Source organism: Chenopodium quinoa, unplaced genomic scaffold, assembly GCF_001683475.1.
Source record: "Chenopodium quinoa cultivar QQ74 unplaced genomic scaffold, ASM168347v1, whole genome shotgun sequence".
Lineage (NCBI taxonomy): Eukaryota > Viridiplantae > Streptophyta > Magnoliopsida > Caryophyllales > Amaranthaceae > Chenopodium > Chenopodium quinoa.
In genome coordinates this window covers 3,919,812-3,938,725 of record NW_018743850.1, presented here as the reverse complement: position 1 = coordinate 3,938,725, position 18,914 = coordinate 3,919,812, and the positions used below count along the sequence as shown (strand labels likewise).

The following is an 18,914-nucleotide window of genomic DNA, read 5'->3' as shown; positions in this document are numbered from 1 at the left end:
TACGCCACGAGGAGACCGCACCCCACTAAATTCCATTAAAGGAATATGGTCCAACACAGATCATGTAATTCCAACAAGATTATGGCAATTTGTTATCTCATCTTCTAACGCCGCCACTTGTTCAGCCACTAATCTTGTCGTGGATTTCGAAATTAAACAAAACCATAATTCAAGTAACATATTTGCACGCAAGATGCAAATCACAAATTTGGATTTATATTCCATTCAATAAATCACTTTGATGATGGAATATCATATAGAAACTATTCGCAACTAATTTTGTTGAACCAAATATTTTTATTGAATAATTTAGGAGAGATTTATGGTGTTGATAACGTGTTGTAAAATAAAGGGAATAGAAAGGTAAGTGGGGAGAGAACAGATCATTCTATACTATTCTATAGAGTGGAGGATATACATACAATAATTAGGGTTTGCTTAGATAACAATAAACCCTAAATCTAGAATATTCCGGATTGAGAAAAGGAGGATAATGGATATCCACACAATGTTTCATAACAAATAACACATAATTGACTAGTTTTTCCAAGCAAGATACACTGTATACCAAGTTACCAACTGAAAGATTATTTACAATTAATTGTTGACAATTTTACTACTATACAACAATTTTATTTATTTTTATTTTATTTTATTTTTTAAAATAAAAGTTTAAGTAGTAACTATTAACTCTACATTTTCTGATTTTCATAGAATATATACTTCGTAATAGGTTTTGTATTACGGAGCATACATAGTTTTGTTAAATTGCAACGTTTCAATAACGAGACTAGCATAGGATCATGCGTGGTTCTTGGGCGTGCGGATCCTGTAATTTATGGCCATCATGTCAATTGTCAGAGGCACAAACGTGCATCAGCTACCTGAAGCTTGCCCTACCATTTTTTATTTTATTTTTATTTTAAGGAAAATTATAAATAAATTAACATAATTATCCAGTCAGCCTTTTATTTTCGTAAATAAATCAACAATTGTAAATGATATGTTAAGCTACTTAGACAATTATGCTGATTTTTTTCTGAAAGAAAGAAAAAATACGATTATGCTGATTTATTTACATTTGTTAGGCCCTGTTCAGTTCACCTTATAAAAATGATATTCGGTAAAAATAATTCCAGTTCAGTAAAAATAAGTTCAGTTCAGTAAAAATAAGTTCAGTTCAGTAAAAATAATTTTAGTTCAGTAAAATTAATTTCAGTTCAGTAAAATTAATTTCAGTTCGGTAAAATTAATTTCAGTTCGGTAAAATTAATAACTCTAAAGAAGAAATATAATAGAGAATAAGTAAAAATAATTTTAGTTCAGCATAATTAATTTCAGTTCAGTTAAATTAATTTAAGTTAGCAAAAATAATTTCAGCTCAGTAAAATTAATTTCAGTTCAGCAAAAATAAGGTGAAGTGAATGGGGCTTTACTTGATTAACATATAAGAAAATAAACTTATAATCTTGTATAATTGATTAATTGTATTTTCTATTTTGTATACCTTTTGTGTTCTATGCTGCTCTACTGAGTCTACTCATGGAATTATGAATTTCTAACTTTATTCACCTCATCTTTATATGATAAGAAATAATAATTTCAATAAGATTTTATAACACGTTATATAACAATATGAAATAAATAAGGGTTAATCTGTTCTGTTCACCTTAAAAGTCTAATAAGTTCATATTAGTGAAAATTAGGTGAATAGAATACACTATAAAACAAGTTCAAATAAGATAAGTTTAGAAGTAATAAAAATAAATCAATACAGAGTACTCCATATAAGATAAATGAAATTAAAGGAAAGAGAACATAAAACATACCTAACTTGTGGGTCCCCAATACGATCCTATACCATGATTAATTTGATGACAAAAGCTTTATTAGTGCAATGTGATCCATCTTCTTGATCCATCAACTAATTAATTAATGAATAATAAATTTAACATTATAGTTCGTCAATGTAGTAGTTTCATTATCTAACTCTATTATTTATTGATAAAAGTACTCCGTTTATTGCATCACTAGCTAGGAGATCATTTTTCTTCTGGAAAGTATTTATATTTTGTTGCTAAGAAATTGAATATTAATTATACATTTTGTTTATAGGTAAGAAGAAAATATCTTAGAAGACCCTCCTCTCGAATGCTACACGCTTACACCTAGCAAATTATTAATTTATTAGTACAAATCCAGATAACTATCGCAACTAATAACTACCCCTAGTTACGTTTTGCCAAACGGAGCTATTAACTATCAAATCTACAACTCTATGCTTCCCTATATAAATGTGGTGAATCTTCCATTAAAGTGCTTTAGCTTAATTAAGTTGAAAACAAACTTGGTATATAAAGAGAATTAGCCCTAAGGTTTTGGGGCCACTTTGGCTCTTAAGGATCCAACTTAAGGTGGCAAAAAATTAATAGATTCACTCATATTGCATGTCAATAAATGTCTCGATATGCGTGATATGAGCCGGTTTAAGACCAAGATGTTTGCGATATTTTTTTTGGCAATTTTAACCTCATTCGAGATAACGACACGTAAATCGAGATATTTCTCAGCACATTATAATTTTCTTTTATTGATAAGGAGAATGACCCTAATTATACCTCCAGTGCGTCTTGTGTGCGGCTGGCCACACTATGTGACCATTTGTAAAAGAACAAAGTAACCCCTATAACACTGACTTGGTAACCCTTGTAATACTGACCAAGTAACCCCTAGGTAACCCCTATAACACTGTCGAAGTAACCCCTGTAAAACTGAACAAGTAACCCTAATGAAGTAACCCTCATAATGGATAACTACATCATGTGACAAGCCACATATAAGACTTTGGGCCTGTTTCAATTTACTAAAAACAACGGAACTGAACTGAACTGAAATGAATTGTTTATAAGAGAAGAAAATTAGGAACTAGCTGAACAGAACAGACCCTTTGTGTTATACCTCAACCAATTCTATAGATTTTTTTAGTTTACTATATATTTGCGAATTAGACACTTAAATTATGAATGTAGAAAACTTTGTTCGTAAATATACACATAATATACGGAGTACAATGTACTTATGTAGGCAACAAAGATGAGGTGTTGTCTCTTTCTCATAAATAGACAAGACATTATGTCACTTTAATTTAACTTTCAACCCACACGCAAAATGTTGCTTGGAATGCTTGCTAATTGCTATGCTATGCTATGCTGCTCAATTGCTCATGCAAAGCAATTCATGCATGTTGTGGCCTTTTGGCCTTGTGGGATGAGTAATGCTATTAATTAAAGTATACACTGTTGTCATGTTGTGCACTCTCACCAGGATAAATAAATTTGTATTTGTATGTTATTATCCCAATCATCATTACCTAACATCTTTTTTTAGGTAATTATTGTTCATATATATATATATATCAGTATATTGCTTGAGTAATACATAGCGGTACACGTTATATATTGTAGAATTTTCGTAGTTAAAAACTCTTCTATCAACATAAGTGAGAGTACAAAGAAACTCAAGTATATCGAGTTTTCTAGATAAAGATAAAAAAACGTGATATTTTAAGAGAAATTACAGAATGTGATTAGGGGATTTTTATCCACCAATCACCGTCTGACAAGTGGACCAACCAGGTTCCGCCACGTGTCCTTCACAAAGGCCAACAGGAGCTTGCCACGTGTCAGTCACAGATACGTCCTCCACGGACCACTTAAGACACGCCACGTGTCCACCCATGCCAAATGGGACAACCGGCCATCAAGGCCCATTTCAGTCTAGAGGCCCGATCAGCCCTAGGTTTACCTTAAACCTAGAGAGTTGCACGCTTCCCAAGGCTATAAATACTTGATTAATCCTCATTAATCACATAACAAGAAAAGGACCGAATAATTAAGAGATCAAGCAGAGAAGAACAGACTTATTAACACCCGGCTAATCTCGCTAACAAGGCAGATTACCAACACTAAGCACTCTCACCTAGAGAGATCTGATTACTTTAATTTCTGTATTGATTACTCCTTAATCAGGTACTAACTTGACCGTTGGAGGCGGAGCTCTCAGGAGTCTCCGTTATTTTGCAGGTACAGGCGTCCGGTTCCAGTCTCGGAATTGTAACTCTCCCGCAGGACATCAGAAAACCCCGAAACATTTGGCGCCGTCTGTGGGGAGAGTACTTCAGAGATGGCATCCAAGTCTGTACCGACTCAAGAAGAGAGGCGTCCCCTAGACGACCCTCAAGTTCAGTCGGACCATGATACCGAAAGTGAATTTGAAGTTGAAACTCATACAGCTCCAGACGGGACCCTAAGGGCCCGACGTACCCGTCATACCGAAATGAGGGAACGGGAGTATCTTCGAACAGGAAGCGAGCCAGCAGGCGCACCGCTTGCTCGGCAACTGCCGACTGATGGGTCTGCTCCCATCACAAGGAACGAACTCATGACCTTCATGAGGGACTTCAAGGGAGAGATCCAAGAGTTAATCAACAAAAAACCGCCTGCTTCAGTCAAAGAGCAGTCGGCCAAGAAACCTTCCACTTCACTGAAGAGGAAGCCAGTTCAAGGGCGAGAGGCGACTCCCCATCCCAAATACAAGAAGCGGGAGCCGTCTGCTCTTGATTTCACAAAACTCTGTTATCCTACTGGAAATAGAAAACCGGTTCGTCATATTCAGGCGGACGGGTCAAAGCAAACGTTCACAGATGCTCGGCACCTGCTAGAGCAGAAGAAGAATGACCGATTATCAGAGTCGGCTTCTACTTCAAATTTTCAGGACAGTTTGCGAAATGTCTCGATGAGGCCAACTCAGTCGTACCATGAGAGTCAGTCAGGCGGCACCTCCCGTCAGTCCGGCTTTCATAGTGCTCAGGCGGTACCAAACTTACCATTTGTGCCGCAACAACAGTATTTTATGCAGCCACCTCCATTTGGTGGACCTGCAGCAAAAAACGTCCAACCTATGGACTGGCAGCTACGGCTGCTTAGACTTGGTGAACAGCCGACGGCCTTCTCCAAGGAAATTACTGAAGCCGCTCAGCCGGCCAAAGTAAAAAATATTCTAGTAGGCGCCTATGACGGCACTACTAACCCAGAAGACCATCTGATGGCATTCACCAACCTGATGTACCTTCAAGGGTTGGATGATCCCACTTGGTGCAAGTGTTTCCCAGCGACTCTCAAGGGAATTGCACAGCAATGGTTCGGCAACCTACCGACTGGTTGTGTAAACAGCTTCAGGACACTTGCTTACTTATTTGCCTCCAACTTCGCTATGAATATCCCTGCGAAGAAAACGACCCTTGATTTGGGAACAATTCAGCAGGGTGAAAAGGAGGGGCTTCGTTCCTACATCAGGCGGTTCAACCTGATGAGAATACAGATTCAAGGGTTACCGGATGAGGTAGCTTATACTGACTTTTTTAGAGGTCTCAAAGACGGGTCTACCTTCAAATTTGATTTAGTTCGAAAAAGGGTGGCGACTCTTCAAGAGGCCTTGATTGAAGCAGAAGCCTATATACAGGCGACTGATCTGTGTACGATGAAACAGTCGGACGGGAAGAGGTTCGACAATAGAGAAGGACGACAGAAACAGTCGTCCAACAAAGATGAAAAAAGAAAAGGGGTCTGGGCGGCTGATTCCTCTAAACAACCGGCCCAGAAAAAGAAAAAAGAATTCAAACCATACTCCCCAAAGTATGTGCTTAACAAGGATAACCAATTTATCCTAAAAGAAATAAAGGGACGGCTCTCAATTGAGAAGCCGCTCCCCATGAAGGGTTCTGTGAGCAACCGGAACCAAGACAAAATCTGTGCTTATCACGATGACATTGGTCATCACACCAATGACTGCATCAGTCTCATGCGGTACCTAGACCGCCTGGCTGAGCAAGGTGATCTTGACACTTATGTCAAGAAATCTACGGGGAATACTTCCTCAAAAAAGCAGTCGGCCAAAAAGAATCAACAAGCCGACAGTTCCGATACAGATGATGCAGTCGTCTACACCATTGCAGGCGGCTTCTCAGGAGGCGGCCCCACTATTAGGGGCAACAAAGATAATATAAGGCGGTTAGATGTAAATTCCGTTCACCAAGAACGGCCGTCTAAATATACATTTCCTGAGATTGTCATCACTGAAGAGGATCTAGGAGGAATAAGAGGGCCGCATGACGACCCTCTCGTAATTGAATGTAAAGTGGCCAACCAGAGAGTTGGTCGAATCCTCATAGATACCGGGAGCTCTTCAGATCTCATCAGCAGCAAATGTCTGTCAAAACTGAAATATCAGACGGACTGCATACATCCAGCCTCCCACCCTTTAATAGGTTTTGGAGGAGGAGTCGTCCACCCACTGGGACGAGTAGATCTACCCGTCCGCCTAGGCGAAAAAGGGGAAGGACGACACATGGTAGTCCGGTTCCTAGTGGTAGAGGAACTCTCGGCCTACAACATGATTTTGGGTCGACCAACCCTGAATAATTCCAAGGCTGTTATAATCCCGTCACTTATGCTGCTTAAGTTTGAAAGGGACAATGGAACAGTCGGCTCCCTAAGGGGAGATCAGAGGATGGCCCGAGAGTGCTATCTCTCGGATGTCAAGCCCACTGCTATGGCCACTGGGTCAAGTGGAGAAAAAACAGACCTTGACAATGTCAAGGAAAGTGCGCCTGTTCAAGAAACAGGCGACAGAAAAAGAAAGGCGCCCCAGACTGAGTCCGCAAGAAAAGCAAGAAAATAGCAATCATTGGCAGAGGACCGGCCGGATGAGTTCCGCCCTCAGCCGGCTGGTGAGCATGCGGACCTGATATTAGACGACTCCCATCCTGACCGAACAGTCAAAGTAGGAACGACTGCTCTGAGAAACCTTGGGGACGACTTTCACAACTTGTTGAAAGAATACAAGGACATCTTTGCATTTGAAGTCCATGAAATGCCAGGCATTAGTCCTGATCTGGCAGTACATAAACTCGCTGTGGATCCGAAAAAGAAGCCGGTACGACAAAAGAAACGGAACCATGGTGAAGAAAGAGGTCAGGCGGCAGCCGCCGAAGTCAAAAAATTACTTGATGCAGGGTTCATTCGGCAATGTTACTTCCCAGATTGGGTTGCAAATGTGGTACTTGTTAAAAAGCCGAATGGCACCTGGCGAATGTGTGTAGACTACACAGACTTAAACAAGGCGTGCCCCAAAGACAGTTACCCTCTGCCTAAAATTGATAACCTGGTCGACTCAACAGCCGGCCATGCCTTGATGAGTTTTATGGACGCCTATTCTGGTTTTCATCAAATTCCTTTATGGAAGAAAGATCAGGAGAAGACGGCCTTCGTCACTGATCAGGGATTATACTGTTACACGGTCATGCCGTTTGGTCTTAAGAATGCCCCGGCTACCTTCCAACGAATGATAAACACAGTGTTCTTTGATCAGATTGGGAGAAACGTCGAGGCATACATTGATGATATGATTGTCAAGACTAAACTTCAGAAAGATCATCTGACGGACCTCCGAGAAACTTTCGCCACACTCAGGCGGCACCATGTCATGCTCAATCCCAAGAAATGTGTATTTGGAGTTGAGTCTGGGAAATTTCTCGGATTCCTTATCAACCAGAGAGGAATAGAGGCGAACCCTGAGAAGGTACAGGAGGTCATTGACATGCAGTCGCCCCGTACCGTCCGAGAGGTTCAGAAGTTAACAGGTTGTCTGGCGGCCTTGGGAAGATTTCTAAGTCGATCAGGCGACAAATGCCTATACTTTTTCCAGGCAATTAAGAAGAAGGCAAGGTTTGAATGGGGGCCGGATGCTGAGGCCGCCTTCCAGAAATTAAAGGTTCACTTGCATTCCTTGCCAAGGTTGGTCAGCCCTTTGCCCAAAGAAAATCTCTACATGTACCTGGCCGTCTCTGATCATGCGTTAAGCGCGGTGCTCCTTGCTGAAAGGGACGGCTGTCAACTTCCGGTCTACTTCGTCAGTCACGTACTGAAAAATGCTGAGTTGAGGTATCCCCTAGTGGAGAAATTTGGTCTTGCACTCTTCATGGCTGTTAAAAAATTGAAGCCCTACTTTCTGGCACATGCAGTCGTTGTGTATACCGACCAACCGATCAAGCGGCCCCTTACCACCATGGAGTCCTCCGGACGAATGATAAAATGGGCCATAGAAATGCAGAGTCTCGAAGTTACTTTCGAGCCTAGAAAAGCAGTGAAGGGGCAAGCCTTTGCTGACTTTATTGTAGAGATGACTCGTTCTCCAGACTCTCAAGTTCCAGACCAAGTCTGGAAGGTATATGTGGACGGAAGCTCTACTTCAAACGGTTGTGGAGCAGGCGTCGTATGTCAATCTCCAGAGGGCGACAGGTTCGAGTATGCTCTACGCTTCAGTTTCCAGGCTTCAAACAATGAGGCAGAATATGAAGCTTTACTAGCCGGGATCCGCATGTGTAAGGCGGCCGGAGCAAGGAAAATAGACGCCTGTTCTGATTCACAACTGATAGTGAGTCAGTACAATGGCGACTACGAAGCAACACATCCGGCCATGATCAAGTATTTACAGGCGGTCCGACAAGCAGTCGGCTCCCTTGAGGATTTCCATCTGATCCAAGTGCCGAGATCCGAAAACAACCAGGCAGATGCACTTTCGAAATTAGCATCGTCCGCCTCCTCCGATACTCCTCGAACTGTGTTTTGGGAAGTAATGGAGAAGAGAAGCATCGAGGAAAATCCTATTGGAATTCTAGACAGAAGCTCAACCTGGATGGATTCAATCAGGGCATATCTAACAAACGGTACACTGCCGGATGATCCTCAACAGGCGGCAGCATTGAAAAAACGAGCCTCCTGTTTTGAAATGATACAAGGAGAACTTCACAAGAGGGGGCACCTTCAACCCTTCTTAAAGTGTGTTACTCCTGAAAAGGGACGAGAGATACTAGATGATCTTCACTCTGGTTTCTGTGCTTCCCATATAGGTGGTAGGATGCTTGCTCAAAGGGCAAGGCGGCAGGGCTACTTTTGGCCTACTTTGGAAGCAGATGCAATGGAGATGGTGAAAAAATGTGACAAGTGCCAAAGGTTTGGCAAATTAATTCACCGTCCGGCTACTGACCTCACTACCATTCACAGCCCCCTACCGTTTGCTAAGTGGGGCATGGACATTCTGGGTCCATATACGCCTGCTACAGGCGGCAGAAGGTATATACTTGTTGCCGTTGACTACTTCACTAAATGGGTAGAGGCGGAGGCTGTAAAGGGAATCAAGACGAAAGATGTAATTTCATTCATTTGGAAAAACGTCATCACTCGGTTCGGGGTTCCCATGTCTATGGTTTTTGATAATGGTCCCCAATTTGAGACGCCTGTTCTCAAAAGCTGGTTGGGAGACCAAGGAATTGCACATTACTTTGCATCTGTCGGCCGTCCACAAGCAAACGGCCAGGTAGAAGCCTTTAATAAAATCATCTCAGACGGTCTCAAGAAAAAAATTGAACGAGCAGGCGGCCTATGGGCAGATGAACTACCACATGTTCTTTGGGCCATTAGGACGACTGAAAAAGGGGCGACTGGAGAAACTCCATTCCTCCTAACTTATGGTGCAGAAGCTGTTCTTCCAATAGAACACTACGAGCCGACTCTTCGAGTAATGCTATATGACGAAGAGGCAAACTGGGAAGCTATGCGCCTGGCATTGGACTCACTTCCTGAAAAGAGGGGCAATGCTGTTTTGCGCCATGAGATCTACCGCCTGAGAATGACTAGATCATACAACAAAAAAGTACACAGGCGTCCACTCAAAGTAGGGGACTTTGTACTTAGAAAAATGGAAGCAGTTGGTAGGGCTAATGAGTCTGGCAAACTAACTCCCAACTGGGAAGGACCCTACCGAATCTATGCGGAAGTCAGGGACGGTACCTACCGTCTGGAAACACCAGACGGCCAACCGTTGCCTCGAACCTGGAACGTAGATAACCTTAAAAAATATTTTTTCTGAATGATGTAAAGTAAAGAGCTACTTAATAAAGTTTGCACTTACTATTCAAATATTGTATTACGAGGGGCATGCCGTCTGTACCTTTACAGTCGGCTACTCTCCATTGAGTTTTTCACTCTATCTTTAGACGGGCATGCCGTCTGTTCCTTTACAGTCGGCTACTCTCCATCGAGTATTTTACTCACCATACTTAGCTAAAAAGATTAGGGCCTGGCCGATCCCGTACCTAACAGGCGGCTACCCTTCTTTTACTTAGCACCTACGTTCACCAAGAACTTACCAAGGCCACTGGCCGAATGATCAGACCAGGCGCCAAGCCACCTGATCAAAACTTAAAAACTAATCCGACCTGTCCCAACATTATAGCAGGCGTCCGGCGGCATCCATTCGGATGAAATTCGTCGCAGAGAGCAGCTCCCTTTTGGGTGGAACATTGTTCTATAAACTAATTACACGGCACCTATACGACTGTCCCAAAGGGCAACCACGTAGCCGTTTTTGAGACAAGGATAACTCTATCACTAACCAAACCAGTGGTAGCAGTTGACATCTGAGTCAGATGACCGCCTGTATTACTTGGGATAAATGCAGGGGGTACCTATTGAGTTAATAGCCAACAAACATTGGCGAATCAAGGGGTCTAGCCGGCCTACGCCGCCTGGTACCTCTACTTCTCAAACAAAAGTGACGGCGACTGAGTAACTCCAAAGTTAACTCATAGTCACTCCTTCAAATTTGGTATGGAACCTAAAAAGTTTGAGTCGTCCGCCTGTTTTAAACAAACAAGGGCACTCGAACCCCTATTCCTACTGGATAACCTATTGAGTAAATAGCCAACAAAAATTGGTGAATCAAGGGGTCTAGCCGGCCTACGCCGCCTGATACCTTTACTACTCAATCAAGATTGTGACAAAGACTAAGTAACTCCTATGTTAACTTAATAGTCACTCAAACTTAGTACTGAGCCTAAAAGGTACGAGTCGTCCACTTGTTTTTAAACAAAGGCTCTCAACCAATACTCTTGCTAGGTTAACAAATAACGAGTTAAAAAGCCAACATTGGCAATAAAGGGAAACAACCGGTACCCGCCGCTTGTTTTCCTACTTAAATTCCTTGGCTACTAGGTAATTCTATTTACTTGGTCAAATTGAATAAAGAGTTCGAATACCGATTGATTAAATGGCCGACTGATCATCTATCCTGGAAACAGACAACCAGTCGTCCAGGGGCATAGGCGGCATACTTACTATTTGTACCTGTCTTTCTGTCTTAACGTTCGGCCATACACAACAGTCGGTCTAGTGAGCAAATTTCAAATACTTAGACAAATTTGAACAAAAACAGAAAATTTGATTAAAATGAGCCGGCCATAAAAGACCAGCAGAGTATTCAAAACCCCGGCCCCCTGGCCGGGTAATTACAAAGCAAACGGCACGCAGGCCGTGAAAAGAAAAAAAATATACTTAAAAGCTTAAGAAGGGGGCAGTTCAGTATCAGCAGCAGCCGCCTGGTCAGCACTCTTCTTGCTGGACTCGGCCTTAGCTGCATCATCTTTTGATGCCTTACCCCCAAGTGGCACAAGCGCCACAACCGGCTCTTCCTCCTCCAACGCAACGTCCATCGCCTCTTCTTTAGCAGCCGCCAGGATCTGTTGATTATATATTTCCGAACACTGGCGGTACGTTCTTTCCCATGAGGCAAAGTCGGCACTGGGGAACAGTCGTTCCCAGGTCATGCGTTGGATTTGGGCGGAGTCTTCCACCATCTCCCGGACGAGCTCTTGTTTCTCTTGCTCGGCCTTGTCCGAGAGCTCTTGGGTAAGACTCTTCTCCTGGTTCACCAGGCGTTCTTTTACGTTAGCCAAAGATTTCTCCATGGCTTCGTAAGAATGCATTTTTTGGCGAAGGGGTTTCAGCTCGGCTTTAAGTTTGGTGACGGTCCCCTCCAGCTCGTCAACCTTCTTTTGGGACGTCTCTAGCTGAGCCCGAACAGCGGCGGTCGCCTGCGCCTGATAATAAAGAAGATCAAGGGTCAGTACTTCATTTTGGGCAATTTGAAACATTGCCTTATCACAGCTGGAGGCGGCCATAGCCTTTGCGGCCTTTACCTCTTTGTTTTTCCGATCAATCGGCTTGCGAAGGCTGTTGACTCGGAGCAGGGCCTAAGTACAAAGAAAAACAGGCGTCAGTTTCCAATCAAAAGAGTTAACAGGCGTCCTGAAACTCAAAAGCTCAAAAAGGTGCTAAGTATACCTCAGCTAGGATCCCCGAAATTCCATCGAGGTCAAGGGTGCCGGCACCCTTGACCGCCTCCCTGTCAGATGGAGGAACTACTTTAACCATTGACTTGGCTACCTCAACCAAGTCAAGTCCCTGGGGGCCGGCTGCATTAAGTAAAAGGATAAAACAAGTTAGACTTAATCAAGAAGGAAGCAAGGGTGAGTTTTTACAAGTGAGGGTCCATACATCTAGGCGGCCCCGCCTGGGTTTTTGAAGAAGTGGCCGGCTGCTTCTCAGCCGCCACTGTTTTCCTGGAAGACCCAGGAGAGCTTGCAACAGTCGTCCTCCGGGCCTTGGGGTCCGGCTGTTGCGAGGAAGAAGCCCTTGGAGTGCCAGACTGAAAACAAAAAGAGTTAGTATATGCATAATACAACTAAAAGGAGAAGAGTTTTCAAAGCTTACCAAGGGTGCCTCCTTGCTGGGGGAGTCGGCGTACGACTGCTTCATTAGCGAGACCCGCAGCATGGCCGCCGCAGTCTTAGATGCTGTTATTTTACTCATGGCATCGGCTGAAAGAAATAAACAGCAAAGTTAGTAAAAATCCCAAGTAAACAAGGCGTGAAAAAACAGAGTATTCGTCAGGCCGGCTACCTCTAGAGCACCGACTGCCGAGGCCACAGGCGGCCAAGAAGTACTCGTCATAGAGCCACTTGAAGTTTGGGACGCAGTTTAGGGGTACTTGCTCTCGTACCCCTGAAGTAGAGTTCACCCTAGTCTCTACTTTGAAGAGTCCTTTGTCTAGGATCTCTTTTTTAGCTTTTGGGGGAACAGGCGGCATGCTGCGGCCGCCTGCGAGAAGAGGCGGATCCCTGTTCCATTTGTTAAAACGTTTGTTCAGCTCCGTGTCTGAACTCTCGATAATAAGGAAGGTGTTCCGCCAATCCTTCCATTTGTTTGCCTTACCTCTCGTCATGAGGTAACCCCTATGGCTTGTTAATTGATACCAGCCGGTACCTCCCGACTTAGGGGTCCGGCTGAGATAGTTCATATGGGCGAAAGCCTCAAAACTTGGCTCCACCCCGTTCAGTTCGCACCCGGCCACATAGCCGAGTACGTTAACCCAAGAGTTGGGGGCTAACTGCCATAACCCCAGATCATACCCATCTAAAATCCGCTGAACAATCGGATGTAATGGGAATCGCAGTCCAGCTTTGATGGCCGCCACATAGCAGCCAAAGCAGCCGTCACCATAGCTGGTACCAGCCGGCCAGACTACAGTATCTTCTGGATCCGGCACAAACAGTAAATACTCTGAGCCCATTTTGTGGTTAGCAATAAAGCTCGCCACGTTGTCTCGCATGGTTGCGATCCGGCCCTGGGGCACCCTGCAGTAGTAGGGGGCGTTTTCCTCTCTGTAAGAGGCGGACGGCTCTGCCCAATTATCCCCTTTCTCCACAGCATGGGAACTTCTCGCCTCTTGTAGGCGGCTATGTTTTTCTTCTGAGCCAGAAGAACTATGGTCAGAAGAGCTGGAATCGGACTCGTCCCCTGACGAGTCCGAAGAGGACGACTCCTCCCCTCTCCTAGAGGGGCCCGCCTCCTCTCCCTTAGAAGGAGCAGAAGGTAAATTAGACATGTCCACGGTTAGATGGGAGGGGAACACCTTGGTCCCTCTCTCAGAACTGTCAGCTTGACAGTCGCCTCGTTCTACATCTGGCGCCTGGTCAGATGTTTCGCTAAGGAGCACCCTTTGGGAGGAGCCGTCTGAGTTTGATATCATAGCAGTTTTTTTTGTTCTGGCCATCACGTTCTGCATAGACACAGATTCAGTCGGACTTTGTATAAAGGGCGAAGATGGGTCCAGAAAAGGGCAGGCGGCACTCCTAGTCCTAGATTCAGCCGTCCCCGGTGACCGGCTGATCACTAACTTAGGGCGTGTCGTGTGCTTCCATGGTGCCATTTCAAAAAATAAAAAGAAAATTAAGAGTAAGAGAACTGAGTTACCTGAACAGATGACGGTTGATGAAGTCCTGAAAGTTCGGGTCAGTCGGCTTGTCAGAACAGGCGGTAGGCAGAAAAAGTCCGAAAATGTCAGAGCAAGTTCAGGGGTCCGAATGTTCTCGCAAAAATTCTCAAATGTGAAAATGACCGAAGTCAGCACTTCCTTTTATAGGCAAAATGAGAAGGCGAATGGTCGCTTCCGAATTCAAATTTGGGCGGGAAAATCTCTCGGCCGTCTGCAAGGTGACACCTGTACCGGGCCGTCGCCTGTCACCGTGCGACACCTGTCACAGGCGACACGTGACCAGTCGCGTGCCACCTGTGAGGGGCAAATGATTAGGGGATTTTTATCCACCAATCACCGTCTGACAAGTGGACCAACCAGGTTCCGCCACGTGTCCTTCACAAAGGCCAACAGGAGCTTGCCACGTGTCAGTCACAGATACGTCCTCCACGGACCACTTAAGACACGCCACGTGTCCACCCATGCCAAATGGGACAACCGGCCATCAAGGCCCATTTCAGTCTAGAGGCCCGATCAGCCCTAGGTTTACCTTAAACCTAGAGAGTTGCACGCTTCCCAAGGCTATAAATACTTGATTAATCCTCATTAATCACATAACAAGAAAAGGACCGAATAATTAAGAGATCAAGCAGAGAAGAACAGACTTATTAACACCCGGCTAATCTCGCTAACAAGGCAGATTACCAACACTAAGCACTCTCACCTAGAGAGATCTGATTACTTTAATTTCTGTATTGATTACTCCTTAATCAGGTACTAACTTGACCGTTGGAGGCGGAGCTCTCAGGAGTCTCCGTTATTTTGCAGGTACAGGCGTCCGGTTCCAGTCTCGGAATTGTAACTCTCCCGCAGGACATCAGAAAACCCCGAAACAGAATGTACAAAGCTAATTTGCATTATTAGATGATCGTACCTAGGAATGTTAGTACACATTAGAGATGTTAGTGAGGCAAGTTAGATGCGAATATATAGTCTCTCTCATCTCTAGTGCTATAGAAGATGGAGGGCAAAGAGTGTCATTGCGCAGGGCCTCAATTTGTTTGTTGGTTTTTTTTTGTTTTTTTTATTATTATTATAATGGATGGATGGTACTTTATTGGTTGATTTTAAATTTTAGAGCTTCAATTTGCAAAAGAAATAATATTATGTTAAATTTTACAGAGTACACCAACTTCATTTAGGGGCCCATTTTGTGTAAATAGCACAGGGCCTCTAAGATGTTTAAGACAACCCTATTCATCTCCCGTTCAAATTTTCATTATCATCATCTCTACAAGTCTACCCTATTACTAATAGGTAAACAACTTATCCCACCCCCACCCCCACCAAGTACAAAACAAACTTTTTCTCATACTACTTCACCACCTATTAACCCGCCCCTCCACCTACTATATCCGTGCGTCCTAATAAAATCCACCTCACACGTCAAATTAAATTTAAATTCAACACGTATAATAACTACAAAAAATTAAAAACACAATACACCGATATATTAGTATTCATTGACTTATACTCTGTATTATTTATTAATTTTTTTAAATAATAAATTAAGGTATATATGTAAAGCCAATAGATTTTAGAGTAATAGGTACAAGGCGGGTATGGTTGGTCCCACGTTAAAAACTACACCCTCCCTACCATCCATAATAGATAGGTATGATTTTTATCTCCACCTCCACCCCTATTAATCACCCATCTAGTCTTCACCATCCCTACCTTAATGAGGTGAATGCGAGGTGGGTCTCTACTAAAATTCGCCCCACTGACATTACTATATAATTAGTAATTACTACTAATTAGTTTTCTTAGTTTACAAAATATGAAATACTACTATGTATACTTAGTAATATTCTTAACTAGGTTAAATCCCGTGCAATGCTCGGTTGTTAAATTCTTTTGAAAATAATATTGTAAAAATTATATAAATAAATTGGCTGGAGTATTAAAAATATGGTGTATATTAAAAATAAAAAAAAGCAAGAGAAAATATTTAAATTTCATGTAGCATTTATAATGGACAATTTAATATTTTTGAAAAAGAATTATATTTTATATAAAATAAATGTCATAGTTTAGATACAATTTTTTTTCCAAAAGTAACAATGATTTATTTTAAAAAGGTACTTTTCGAGGAAATTTTTTTAATGTAATATTGACAAGTGTCTTTTTTTATTCGCTTTTATTAGTATGTAATTGATTAATTTGTTAAAAAATTATGTTAAAAATCTTAGTTGATATTGTTTTTCTTATACACTATATACTTATAAATCATCAAACACTATCATATTTTTCTAACTTAAATCACATAATAATAAGTGGGAAGAATATCATGAAAAAAGAGGTATTGTTAATGCATTAATTTCGACCTTATCAAGTTTGGCTAAAGTAATGTTCGCAGATAAAATTAATTACGCTACAGCTAAAATAAATTAAGTTCGACGAAAATAAGTTTAAGAACACCACTTTCACTGTTTTACTCTAGTATCCCTTTCATATTCTCCTTTCCACTTTAAAAGTTAAAACCCCCAAATTCTCTGTCTTTTTGCTTTTCCTCTTTTTGATCATAAAATCTCAACAACCCATTTCAAAATCTTGTCCTAATACTCCAATTTGCAGCAGTTTCACAACCCAAAATAGTAAATTTTTCCATCATACAAACCATGAAAGACAGGGGAAAAAGAGAGTTAGAACCATATAATAACAATGGAGATTGCTTTGATGAAAAATTCCCAGATTTTCCCTGCAAAAAACACCCAACTTCATCATCTTCTTCAGGTGGAATTTGTGCTTATTGTCTTACTGATAGACTAGTTCAGTTAGTCTGCCAACAATGTGGGGAACAAAAGATAACTTCTTGTTCTTGTTCTGATATAATCTCAACTTCAAACTCGACTTCCTCTGATGTTGGAAGAATCTCATTCTTGCTTGAGAATGAGAAGAAGGGTGGTCCTGAGATTTCGGGTTCGAAACCGAAACACGAGCAAAGGTCATCGCAAAACAGCAATGTAAACATTGATGATTTAGCCCATCTGAAAAGATGCAGCAGCATTGCTCTGAATGACAGTAAGAGATCAGAAACAGCAGGAAAGTTCTGGAAGATTAAGAGGTTGTTTAGGAAGAAAAGAGACAAGATTAATCAGATTAAGAATAAAGAGGAGAATTATGAGTGTAATGGGGTTACAAGATCAAGATCACTTAGCAGTTTTAGAGGGTTTTATGATACTGATGAAATTGGAGGGTTTCCTGTTTCTTATTCTGCTGCAAGAGCTTCTAATGTAAGTACTGGAAATTTCATGTTAGATTCTGCTAAAAGAAGCTGTTTTAGTGAATCTGAAGCAAGAATTAGCAACTTTGATTATTGCGATTCCTCGAATATGGTTGGTCCAAATAAGAATAGTAATATATTTTCATTAAAGGAGACTGAATTTGTGAGTTCTGATGATCCTGCTTTTATAGATTTGAAACTCAATGATAACAGTAGTATGTCATCAGATCATTCAAAGGTGCCTGATCTTGTTGCTATGAGGCGAAACGGGCTCGGGTTATCGATGAAGGAATTCGGGTTTCGAGGGGGTGATGTTTTGGGGCATGAGATGTTCAACAATGGAGGGGGATCATGTAGGATTAGTGGTAGTGTTAGGGAAAGGGAATTGAAGAAATGCAGAAAGAATAACAAGGTTTGGAAATGGTTTTTCAGGCCTCAGAATAGTTCTGCTAAATTTGATGATCATGATTTCAAGTCTTGAATAAATATTGTTCTTCATGTAAATCATTTATTTATTTCCTAGTTTCTATATTTTCATCAACAATCAAATGGGGTTTGTTTTGTGTCATTGATTCCCCTGTTTCATCTTGTGAATGCATTCTTGTTCTTTGCAAGAATATCATGAACTTTGTTCATATTTCACTTACTACATAGTTAGGTTGCATTACTTAGACCAAGACTTGGGGCAAATTTTAGATACAAACATATGTCTATTTTTTTGTTGTACAGGGAGCCACAAAAACACTGATGTAAACGAAATTTGGTTTCAAACACCATTTTCAAGACTTTAATCAACTAAGATAGTTGGCATCCACACATAATGAGTATAGATATGTCAAAATTTTGCTTAGCATTATTATACTCTCTATCATTTGTGATTGTGTAAACTCTATTCATCTTAAATGTAAAGTCTTCAGGTTGATACTCGATCAAAATCTAAGATCAAATTCCGTATTGATACAACTTAATAGTAGTGGTCAATATAGCATTCGAAATCATATTTTTGACTTTTGCCAATCTTTATATGATTTGGAGAGTGTAAAAGTAAGTAAAAAATTCGGTGAGAACAAAAAAAGGTATGGTTGGCACACACATAGATGCTGGACAGCATTATTGTATAAGCTCTTAAATTATGACTTAAAGAATTATGATTATCAGAAAAACATAATTATGAAAAAGGATAAAGTGTGTGTCTGAAGATTTGCTAAGGGAAAAGCATGTCAGAGAACAAAAGCTCTTGCGGCTTAAGGTCTAAGGAAGAAGTTGTCTTTCTGTAATATGTCTAAGACTGGTCTTATGCTGTCTGTTGTACCACTGACAATGTAACTGGTTTTACAAAATTGAAGACAGAAAGACATGTATTATGTTGGTTGAATTTTCTTGCTGTAACTATCATTAATAGTAATCATGCATGCAT

The 18,914-nt window shown here is 41.6% G+C and overlaps 1 protein-coding gene across 1 annotated transcript; it reads left to right on the top strand.

Annotated features, from left to right (window-relative positions):
- Positions 1 to 16,892: 16,892 nt before the first annotated feature.
- On the top strand, positions 16,893 to 17,978 carry LOC110685670. Its single transcript, XM_021862201.1, has one exon. It carries the CDS (start codon positions 16,893 to 16,895, stop codon positions 17,976 to 17,978), a length of 1,086 nt encoding a protein of 361 aa, XP_021717893.1.
- The last annotated feature ends 936 nt before the right edge of the window (positions 17,979 to 18,914 follow it).